Source organism: Notolepis coatsorum (genome assembly GCF_963971535.1).
Source record: "Notolepis coatsorum genome assembly, chromosome: 6".
Classification (NCBI taxonomy): domain Eukaryota; kingdom Metazoa; phylum Chordata; class Actinopteri; order Aulopiformes; family Paralepididae; genus Notolepis; species Notolepis coatsorum.
The window spans coordinates 80,632,138-80,644,495 of record NC_140170.1 but is presented as its reverse complement, the minus strand read 5'-3'; the positions used below and the strand labels follow the sequence as shown (position 1 = coordinate 80,644,495).

General features: G+C 46.6%; 1 protein-coding gene across 1 annotated transcript in view; it reads left to right on the top strand.

Moving 5' to 3' along the window:
* Nucleotides 1-12,358, top strand: part of ca16b (carbonic anhydrase XVI b) — a 427,352-nt gene that overhangs the window by 302,049 nt on the left and 112,945 nt on the right. The window contains 2 exon segments of the mRNA XM_084315656.1: nucleotides 1,880-1,946; nucleotides 11,976-12,133. Coding sequence (XP_084171782.1) covers nucleotides 1,880-1,946; nucleotides 11,976-12,133 — 225 coding nt within the window.

Below are 12,358 nucleotides of genomic sequence, written 5' to 3'. Positions count from 1 at the left end.
ATACAAAAAATCACCTAATAGACATGCCATTCTCACTCACTCACTCACTCACTCACTCACTCACTAACTCACTAATTGACAGATCCAAAGCTTCGCCCACGCTTGGTTGCTGCCGGTCAAACAACACTGGAATAATTTAATAAAAGTTAACACATTGATTTTCAAGAATCCTATCGATCTATATCAATTATAATACAACTTCTGTGGAACATGTTTGTTATGTTTCTTTACAAGACACAAGTGTAAATATAATTGAAACTCTTTATTTTCCAGTACCTCGTTCTTCCCTTGTATTGAACTGGTTGTTTTTGGTGGGTACTGTATATAGCAGACACCAAACCTATTAGACACCTGCTCAGTGCTTACATTTAGTAAGTATGCACTCGGAATGTTCTACTATACTTTTATTTCCACATGAGACCAGACCAGTAGTGCAGAACCATCTGCATAAAAACAAATGCTCACACGAACACGTTATAAATACATATTAGAAAATAGGGATTGTTTTGGGTGGGACTATCACTGAAATCATGGCTGCATGACACACTGGAGCCACCCTTATCATAACCCTAACACTAGGCCTATATAAAAACTAGAGCGCATTAGCATGATAAACCTAAGTTATGCTAAGTGTAGCATAACAAAGCTAATGCTAACCGTTTCATTTAATATCAAACCTTTTATTTAATTATAAATATATAAACATGGGCTGAGACAAAGTGGCACCAAATGTTTTGACCTAAGATACAAAAAAAAGATAATACAAATATGTAACGTCCCAGTAGCATGTGCACATAACCTCTAACAATGACAGAGAACAGTCCTAGTTTCTCTCTCCCGGCACCTGTGTAACCCTCCTGTTGTTGACTGTACGCGTTTGGTTCAGGTTCAATAATCCCTCTTCCATGCACTCTATTATTATAAGCCATAATAACTATGCGATTGATAACAGGTACTCGTTGTACATGGCTCCGTTCCGCTTGAGCGCCGTGGCGGCGAGGGGTCATTCCTCAAGCGGAGAAAAGGCTGGAACGGGGACACAGGTGTTTCCCTATGTAGGTCTGCGCCCCGACAGTGACGGACAGTGCGGAGCACGAGGACCTAAATGCCTCCTCTGGGTCCTTGACAGTTGTATCGCTTACTGCAATTAGCAGCACCGCGCGCAACCCGCTGAATTGCAGTTTACAGAGCGAGGGCTTCTTAAACGGGCACACACACACAGACACACACACGCTCACACTCACTGGCACAGATTTACCATATCTAATCAATGAGCTGAGGGTTCTTCTTTGTGCTCCCAAAGGGTCCGTTAATGGCCTCCAAGGTGCTCATATTATCCACATTCAGCACTCAGTTTCCAGACAATTATTCTCCTCTGACTGACCTGAATTAATGTCGAGCGGAGAGGAGGATCGGTCCCTGCGTCCCAACACCGTTTTGTCCACCCTCGTCTCTTAAGTAGGACGGTGGGGATGTTGTGGGGAGAGGGAGATATATAGGGAGAGAGAGAGAGAGAGACCTCTGTACAGCTAATAAACTAATCGTAACAACAACGATCACAAGACCACATGTTGTACTCGGCACACAGTATTGTGCGCCTCTCTCAATAAAACCCGTTGTAGAAGTTGCAGAATGAAAAGGCAGCAGAAACTCACAAACGGCAGCTCACACCTAGAGCACTGGCTGAACAAATAATGTCTTCTGAATACCGTGTTGCATTGACAGATATTGCATGGTTACTGCGTTTCCAACAGCAGCAGTTTGCATCCGCGGCTGATTTTCTGTATCATGTTGTTGTTATTGTGGACGTGTCGTGCTAGTCTTGTAACCCCCCCCCCCCCCCTCTCTCTCTCTTTGTCTCGGTCTGTTTGCTGCACAGTTGGGTCAGGGAGACAATCCTGCCGTCGAGCCCATCATCCAGGGACTGAAGCGGGTGGTTCACCATGGTGAGTAGCAGGACAGCAGGCTATTAGAACACTTCATCTCCTCTTTCTGTTGCATCCTCTCCTCTCATAAGACCAGAATATACAGTGCATGGGCATGGTGGATGTATTTCTGTGTGTTTACTCGTTGTGAGATACAAAGCACCTAATGTAGTACTGATTTGTGGAGTTTAGACCATTAAAACAGTTTTTCACTATTTTTGTGTTCAGGATTTTTTTGGGGCTGGCCTGAAATCATGGCTTGATGACACACTGGAGCCATGACCCTTAGCGTAAGCCCTCCCCTACCACTATATCAAAACTAGAACGCATTAGCATGGTTCTCCCAGAGGTGATTGTAGCTTGAAAGAGTAGCAAAGCTAATGCTAACCGTTTCATGTATGTTTAATTTAATTTCAAACATTTTATTTCATTATCAAAGAAACATTGAGGTTTCCCTCATTTTCAATGTCGGGAATTAGCGGCATATTAAAACAGGTATATAAAAAAAAAACACTAAATAAAGATGAAGGAAAAGAGGAAGATAAAGTATTTGAATGGAAAATGCTAAAACAATTAGCGCTATACTCCCGGCACTTCACCTCGGAACACTTCATGTCCTCTTTCTGTTGCATCCTCTCCTCTCATAAGACCAGAACATACAGTACATGGGCGTGGTGGATGTATTTCTGTGTGTTTACTTGTGAGTTACAAAGCACCTAATAGACTGTCATTGTCACTCACTCACTAATTGACAGATCCAAAGCTCTGCCCGCGCTTGGTTACTGTTATACTGTCAAACAAGACTGGAATAATTTAATAAGTGATTACATTGATTTTCAAGTATCCAATCAATCAATGATATACAACTTCCTTAAATCTGTGGAACATGTTTGTTATGTTTCTTTTCAAGTGTACATACTACATATTTTAAATTCCTTATTTTCCAGTACCTCGTTCTTCCCTTGTATTGAACTGGTTGTTTTTGGTGGGTATATATACAGTAGCACACACCACATTTTAAAATAATTATTCACTTATTTTCCTGGCTATCCCACACCCACAAGTACAAAAATAAATACAAAATACCTTCATAAACTGGGCAGTACATTATGTAGGCAGTGTTGCTAATTGCTAATAGATTAATTAAATCACATTGATTGCTTGTGTCCCCCTTGTGACAAAGGGCAATGATTCTGAACAGCTTGTATAGGCTTGTTAATCTTAACATTGACTGAACATCGGTTTTACTTAGTGTTGTGAATAAAATAAATGGTCTGTGGATAGTTCAGCAAAGGCACATTTTCATTACTGTTACCATGCTAGTAGTAGCCTTGGTAGTAGCTAGGTATTGTACGAGAGCCACGTCTTAACAAAATTGTGTTAGCAAACGTTTTACATTTGTGTTATTGTATGCTGCACATTGCACACATTCGTCCAGCAAATATTAATTCAAAGAGTAGGCTAAATGAAATGACAGTCACTGACCTTTGAGCAGACATAATGTTTAAAGTTCCTTAGTGATAACCTTAGTGTTTGTTTTGTGAATCTGATACCTACATTTGAGCAAATACATTTTGGGTTTAAGGAAATTATAGAAACAACACTCTCTACACAGTGTTGCTTTTGCATGTTCATTGGGAACCTCTCTTTAACACTTTGAGAGCCAGCCGTGTTTTCCTTTTTACCCCCTTGAATGTCCACATCCACTCCAATGTTAACGTTAATATTGCCTAATCTATGTTTTAAATTATGGCTATGTGTCTAATCTGCCCGTCACTTATCAAAGACTAATTTTCCAGTCAACATTGTCGTAGCAGATTGTTTTTTTATCGCTTCATTTCCGTTTGATAGCATTTTGAAAATCACTCATTTTCGTAAAAAACAACACATTCTATGATAATCGCCTTTTACTGGAATATTCTAGAACGGTCATTTTTCTGCCTATTTATGAATCGTTTTCAAATAAACGCTAGATGATCGATACTATATGTGTACGCATGCACGCTCGTGCCGCCAGTTGAAAATCGATTATCTTATTTCCTGACCGCGAGCAGAGTCAAACAGCACCATAATCACATAAAAGCTTATATATCTGTGAAAACGGGTCTGATTATCCTAATACTGATAACATAGATTCCTTACCTGAGATCAGATGGTATCCAAATGGATTATTCTAATTCCTGATCGCCATTCGAAAAAATCGCTCATTTCGCCATCATGTATACAGTAAAACACATATTCCCCGTGGCTCCGAGGCTCCAGAGTGAAGCTGGTAGACCCCGGTTACATGAGTGAGAAGTAAAATGTGGAGTGCTGTTTTTTTTTTTAGTCCAATCCAAAAGGGTGATTTACCATCTGGGAGACGATAGGGGGCGCTTTTTTCACATCTGAGCGCCTGGGGTGACTGGATCTCCAACGGTAGACTCGCTTGATGCAATATGATTTCAGATCGCTAATAAAAAAAAAATAAAATAAAACGAATATTCTCGTGATGGGCATTCAAACCCGCGGGGGGTAAACCCGAGAAATCTCGGGCGTGGCATGCAAAGTGTTAAGGCCATTTGTCATTGTGAGACGATCACAGTTGCAGTATTTAATAAGTAGGATAGTGAAACCATCTTGTGGAAGAGTTTACGGTACGGTCGTTGACGTGGGCCTTGGTCATGATTATCTGTGAAACCTCCAGTCAGTGCGTCCATGGCCCTCCTAGCACACTGTAGAATAATACAGATGGTGCCTATTAAACGTCCTCCACAACAGAAAATTGCATTTGTGTCCTTGTTCTCAATACTCGATACATTTTCTGTTATATGGTTCAATTGACGACCAGTGGCTCGGTCGACAGTGACTCCGGAGGTAGAACAGTCGTCTGGAAATCCGGGGGTTCCCGGATACAATGCAAGTTGTCAGTAGACTACCATACAACCGAAATTGAAAATGAAAATTTTTATTCAGCTCAATAAAATACAAACACAATAAAATAGCAACAATCAAACTCAGCGTACTGAGGGGACAGAAGCCAGAGGTACAGTAGAAAAGTGCCTTGCATCAAAGCAGGAGCAGCAGGAGGCAAGGATTTCAGATGTTTTTAGTTTGAAGCAATTCAAAGAGATCGGAGAGGCCAATTTGAGACGTGTCTGGAGGTCATTCCAGGACCAAGGACTGAAATAAAATAGGCTTCTTTTACTTGCCTCAGTCCGCACACGCGGTATTTTAAAGTGCATCCAGGTGCTGGATCTGAGGTTGAGGGAGTTAATTCAAGCTTGGAACTGATACCATGGACGTTTACCAAGAACAGCTTTGTATATGAAAATTGCAATCTGCATGTAGCCAGTGAAGTCCAACCAATTAGTAAAGTGTACAGTGATGCGTCCGATATGGTGAGTTGGAAATAAATCTCAGAGCGGCGTGATATGAAATCACCATAGCACTTATTTATCTGTCTTGGTGTCTCGGTTAATTTCAGCCTGATGGTAGCGACACCGTTGCCTGCTCTCCACCCTGCAGAGAACAGAGGACTGGTCCTCTTGTTGGGTCATTCGTTCAAGTCTTTGAAGATGCTTAACTTTGGCCTCGGAATGAAACGATTTAAATTCCAAATGAGAGTCCGGAGCGCAAGCTGTGAGCCGAGTTCCACATCAAATGCACCCGGAGATCAGCGAGATACCACACCCCCTCCCCATGCCCCCCCCCCCCCCCCCCCCCCCTGTGTCCCCACGTCTCCCCTCTCTCTGAAGCCACAACTGACGAGACAGAAGCATTAATTGCGTCTGAGCCTCAATTAGTCAACGCTGCACACTGACACACATGCTTCCATTAGACCCCACCTCTCACACAGCCTTGCACGCGCACGTAAGCTATTAATCGCTAGTGCCGTTGGGGGGAGTCGCGCCTCACGCAGGCCTAGTCGTCGTCTTACATCAGCGCTGCGGCATCGCTGAAAGACATTAAGTTACGGCGTTGTCTTCACCAGACCGTGACCAGATGTGGTTTAGCATGTTTTCATAATCCTCCCACGCTGCGAGCCGCAGCGCACGGCAGCCCTCTGTAAGTTACATGCGGCGGACATGTATGACTTGTTTTACAGCCTGCCAGTGACACGGAGCCTTTATGGCATGGCCCTGCTCTCACACACACACACACACACACACACACACACACACACACACACACACACGCACACGCACACACATGCACACACACATGCAGACACACACACGCACACGCATACAAACACACACACACACACACACACACATACATGCAAACACACACGCACACACACAAACACACACACACACACTGAGCGGGAGGAAGCGGCGCTGGTAATGGATGAGGATAAACTGAAAGCATATTGCCATGAATTTATTGCTCTTTACTCGTAAATTTTTACTGATAGCAAAATCTTTACAGCTGTACTACTGGGTTTCATTGAGGCTTTCTCCGTTTTATTGTTACACTCTTTGTACTGTAGGGTGAAATTGGCTTAGCATGCTGGCAGTAAACTTGATGCCGTGTGACGTAGGTTGGTGACATGACATCATTACTGTGCGTGTGCATGTGCGTGCGTGTGTGTGCGTTGAGCGTGACTTCCAGAGCCACACTTTTCCCCGCAGGCCAATGATTGAATCCCACTCAGAGCTGTCTCTCCTGTGTCCCTTCCTTCCTACGGTCCCTAGATAACTCCTACCTGTGTAGCTCAACGGGTAAGAGGGGGGGGGGGGGGGGGGGGCACACACCCGTACTGAAGAAAACGTATGCAGCCGCTCCGCTGAGTCCACTCCACCCTGAGTTGGGGTTTGAAAGCATTTGACTGAATCTGCTGATCGAATTCAAATATTTTCCGATCCCCTTGTCAAATCTCCGTTGCACAGTTCTCTTGACAAATAACACAACATTTAAAAGACCGGGGTTGAGGGGAGTGGTGGAGGTGGGTGGTGTGGGCGGATTTAATACAACCTTGTTCCAGTGTTAATGGCTTTGAATGGACTAATTGTAAATAAACTGCGTTTAAAAGCTTTTATTCAAAGAGCTTTACAATGTATGCCTCACATTCACCCAGCGACGGCGGACACGACCGCTGCAAGGTGCCGACCTGCTCGTCGGGATCGTTCAGGGGGGGTTATGTGTCTCGCTCGCGGTCACGGACACATCGTGGAACCTTCCCTTTACCAGGCGACCGCTCTACCTCCAGAGCCGCTGTCGTTCCTTGTTTCCCCTCATAATCCTCTAAAAGGAATGGACCGCGGGATACTGGAGTGTTTGGCGGTGGCGGCTCCCTTCCTGCCGCTCCTAGCCCCTCCCCTCCCCCCCAGCGGGGCGCTGGGGTTTCCACCGACTCCTTAGCCAGAAGCCATCCGTCCGTCAGCATGTCGCCGGACTCATGAGCGATAGGGCACGTACGCCGTCTGAAGGAGGCGGGTGGGGGGAGGCCGCGTGAGCACTGGAACAGTGCACCGCAGGGCACAGGGAGGGGCTCTTTTTGGACTCCTCGGTTTTTCTCTCGCACGTGCGGAAGCGGTGTTACGGTGTGAGGCCCGCTGTGCCCTGCTGGCCCGGCCCGGCCCGTCTGAACGCCGCCTGTCGGATAAGGACGGAGATGCGATCAGAGGCGATGGAATCAAGACCGAAGCCGTACTTACTTTGGCACCTTGACAGTGAGGCGGTGACAGTGAGCCCAGTCAGATTGCAAAGGAAGCCGCGCTGTGCTTCAGTGGAAGATAAAAGTGATCTTCTAACCCCAGAGGTCTCAACCTGCTGTTTCTTGTTTGTTGTGGACTTATAGAACACGATCCTCCTCATGCACTTGTGACCACAGTGAGCCCAACAAGGTCCCGCAGTTTGGAAGAAATCAATAGCACGGCAGTCGTAGGGACTTTATCTCGATATATACAAATCACGGTATCTGCTCATGTCTGTGAAATCACAGCTTATGTGATCCGGTTGATTTGACGGGAGGCGACAGCGGTCGTCTGGAGGTAGAGCGGTCGTCTGGTAACATATGAAGGTTCCCGGTTCAATTACTGCTCCTGCCGGCAGCGTGTCGAAGTGTCCTTGAGCAAGACACTTAACCCCTAACTGCTTCTGATGAGCAGGTTGGCACCTTACACGGTTGCCTGTGAATGTGAGGCATAAGTTGTAAAGAGCTTCGGATAAAAACGCTTTATGAATGCAGTCCTTGTTAATCGCATTGAACTGCATAGTGCCATTGGGCATTTTGTGAGAAATATTTTGTTCAATTTGGGGATTTGGCCCAAGGACTAGAACGGAGTATAGATAGGATTGATGGAGGGGCCTTTGTGTGTGTGTCTCGCATCAAAGCCATGACTGCTCCCTGCAGTTCACCTGGAGAAGGTGTTAGGTGGGGGAGGGGTTAAGTGTGTTGCAAAGTGGGTAAAGTAGACCTGCATGCATCATTAAAAGAGAAACCCTTTGAAGCTGTGTGGCTCAAAACGAGCTGTCGTGGTATCATCTTGGTTAATAAGACATATTGAAAAGTATTTGAACCTAAACTCATCATAAGGGCTCGTTATTATACATTTTAGACAACAGAATTGTGTATTACCTGGAGATCATCATCACCACGCGGCCCCACGTTGAAAGACGGTGAATTCATCATAGTGAATCATCGCCCAGCTCCACCTGTAGTCGTCCCAGATCTGCCCTGGACCTGATCCCAGCGGTCCCAGCGCACGGCTCTCTGTCTAAACAATGCAGCAAGGGCAGGTCCAGGCTCCCACTCAGCCCATGGATTAACTGTCAAGAGTGGAGGGTGTTCCATCTCCTTCTGTTCCTTCCTCTCCTCCTCTCGCTCCCCGGGTTGCCAGGGGGGAGAGGGTTTAAAGAAGGCCACCATCATTCCAAACCACGGAGTCTCTTCGCGGGTGATGGTGTAAACGTCACTTTAGTAGAGATAAATGAAACCATCTATCCTTGTAAATGTTGGCGTGAAGAAAAAAAAAGGAAAGAAAATGTAAGTCAATAAAGTGGAGCTTAAATCACAGGGTAAGAAGAACCCTGTGCGTGTGTGTGTGTGTGTTGGCTGTAGAGGATGCTGGGGTTTACGTTCTGCATCACAGGAAGTAGAGTAACAGGAAATGGAGTTCCGTACACAAGCTCTACTAGGACCCCCCCGTCTTAGTCGATTAGTTATGGGCCTTGAATGTAAAATGGTGGACACAGGACAACGGACAAGTGTTACCAAAAAATAACTATGTATTTGCACAGCTAACTATTTAAAGAACAAAGAATAATGGAGAGCTGGGTGCTCCAGCTTCCATGGTTCGGAATATAAATGACAAAAAGAAGCACATGGACAAAAGGGCAACAATGGCCAAAATGGTGGAAATGTTCAGAGCACAAGTGAAGGAGCACTTCTGGTGAGGCTCTGGAGACCAAGTGATGAGCGACAGCTGCAGACAGCACTCTGGCCTGCTTACATAGGGTGTGGTGCCTCAATCACCACACCTGTGATTAATGACAAGAAAAAACAAAAACAGTGTCAATCACAACCACCAATTAGTGACAACACACTTCAACCACAATGTGAATATGCACCACAGACGGTAAGTATTCCCTCCACCATGTCATGTGAAAGTATTACATAACAGACAAGAAGATGGATACCAATAGAAAGCTATCTGGCTGCAAGCTAGCCGCTTAGCACAAATTAATGTAAGCAAGTCAAGTCAAGAGTTTTATTTGTCACGGCATACAAGTATACAATGAAATGCGGGTGGTCTTGCCCCCAACGATGTGCAATACAGTGGTACAACATATAATAGAATCCAATAAAAAACAACATTGTGCAATAAACAGGTAACAGGTAACATGGTGGGACATCTCGGTATCTGTACATAGTTATTTACAGAGCATATAGGACATGCTAGATCCTTTGGTAGTGCAATACACTGTTACTATACTATTTTTAAAGTGACCTTTCCTTTTTGGCCATAAGTGTGGGCGTGTGCGGCATGAGTGTGTGCCTGCTCATGTTAAAGTGGCTGCTAGTGTGTGAGTGTGTGCTCATGTGTGCTTGTGTGTGAAAAGTTCAGTGTTCTGTGGCACTCAGTGTTCATTGTTCAAGGCTCTGGTGGCCGGGGGGAAGAAGCTAAGCCGAAGCCTCTCTGTCCTAGTAGCTGGGGTTCGCAGGCGTCTGCCTGACCTCAGCAGCTGGAACAGGCTGTTATTGGGGTGGTGGGGGTCTTTCATTATTCTGCACGCTCTGGATTTGCACCTCTTGTTGTATAGAATCTGCAGGGGAGGTAGTGCAATACCCGTGGTACGCTCGGCTGAGCGCACCACTCTCTGTAGGGCCTTCTTGTCCTGTGCCGTGCTGTTTCCATACCAGGCAGTGATGTTTCCAGTCAAGATGCTCTCTACAGCTCCGGAGTAGAAGGACTGGAGTATCTTCCCCGATACTCTGAACTTCCTTAACTGTCTCAGGTGGTAGAGGCGCTGCTTCACCTTTTTTACGACTGTCTATGTGTGTTGACCATGTCAGATCCTCTGAGATGTGGACCCCCAGGTACTTAAAGCTGCTCACCCTGTCCACGGTAGCCCCGTTTATCATCAGTGGTGTGTGTGTCTCCTGATGTCCTCTCCTATAATCCACGATCAGCTCCTTGGTTTTACCAATGTTCAGGAGCAGGCTGTTGTCCTGGCACCACCGTTCCAGTACCTCAACCTCCTCCCGGTAGGCCTTCTCGTCGTTGTCCGAGATCAGCCCCACCACCACTGTGTCGTCTGCAAACTTCACTATGGAGTTGGAGCTGAACTTGGCCACACAATCGTGTGTGTAGAGTGAGTACAGCAGGGGGCTCAGAACACAGCCCTGGGGGGACCCGATGCTCAGGGTGATGGTGTTGGATGTCTGACCCCCCACCCTGACCGCCTGGGGTCTTTCACTCAGAAAGTCCAGTACCCAGGCGCTCAGGGCGGAGCTCAGACCTAGCTCGATCAGCTTGTCCACCAGTCTGGTGGGGACTATGGTGTTGAACGCTGAGCTGTAGTCAATGAACAACAGTCTCACATAGCCCCCCTTCTGACGGTCAAGGTGAGAGAGGGTGCTGTGCAGTACCTGGGAGACCGCGTTGTCAGTGGACCTGTTTGTCCTGTATGCAAATTGCATAGGGTCCATATCACTGGGGAGGGAGGCACAAATGTGGTCCTTGACCAGCCTCTCGAAACATTTCATGACCACAGAGGTGAGTGCCACCGGTCTGTAGTCATTGAGACATGTTGGGGAGGGTTTCTTTGGTACAGGGATGATGGTAGACATCTTGAAGCAGGCAGGGACCACTGACTCCGCCAGGGATTGATTAAATATGGCGGTGAACACCGGGGCTAGCTGGTTGGCACAGGACTTAAGTATGCGTCCTGTTATACCATCTGGGCCAGCCGCTTTCCTGGTGTTCACCTGCATAAATGCTCTTCTCACACTGTGTTCCGACAACGAGAGAGCGTTCCCGCCCCCCTGCGGTTGCCCCCCTCCACAACAGCCGGCGCGCCAGTGACGTCACTGGCCGTTGAGCCAGCGGTGCCACCGTCTACACCAAACCGGGCGTAGAAAGAGTTGAGTTTGTCCGCGAGAGAGGCGTCGTCGCTCCCCATTGAGGGGGCGCTGACTTTGTAGTCAGTTATTGTCTTCAGTCCCTCGCCATAAGCCTCTTGTGTCGTTTTGTGCCATTTATGGAAGCAGATATGGACCTTTAGCCTAGCTTAAAACTCTGGGTGAGGTGTTTTTGGCCAACAGCTAGGCTTGTGCTGCAAAATAATGACTATTTAGCTCCATTCTATTGGAGTGATGGCAAACATCTCTACGGTTGAAAGCTCCAACTTATCTGGATGGATAGATAGCACTCCAGTTACAAGGAAAAACATGTCGTTTTTGTATTTTGACAGTCCCCCTTTAAGAATCTTTAATCAGGGACGGCCCTGGACTCACTACTTCCTCTCTTGCACTCATTCTCGTTCCAGCACCTGTCTTGTTATCTGTGTTGTGTTTCTGTCATGTCAACACGTCTGCTTCCTGCTGCGTTTCCTCTCCAGACAAGGAGACCTTCCTCCGGCCGTTCATCCTGAGGGATTTGCTCCCGGCGTCGCTGGCTAGTTACTACCGTTACACCGGCTCCCTGACCACCCCTCCCTGCAGCAAGGTGGTGGAATGGATCATCTTCTCCAGGCCTGTGCTTCTGTCTCACTCACAGGTGGGTGGGTCCAAACATGCACGCATGCACGCACACGCACACACACGCACACACACACACACACAGAGATAGAGATACACGTACAGTACACGCATGCACACAGATACACACACACAGTCACAGATACAGAACTGTTCACAACACAGACACGCCCATACAGATTCAAGTACACACACACACACACACACACACACACACACACACACACACACACACACATGTACC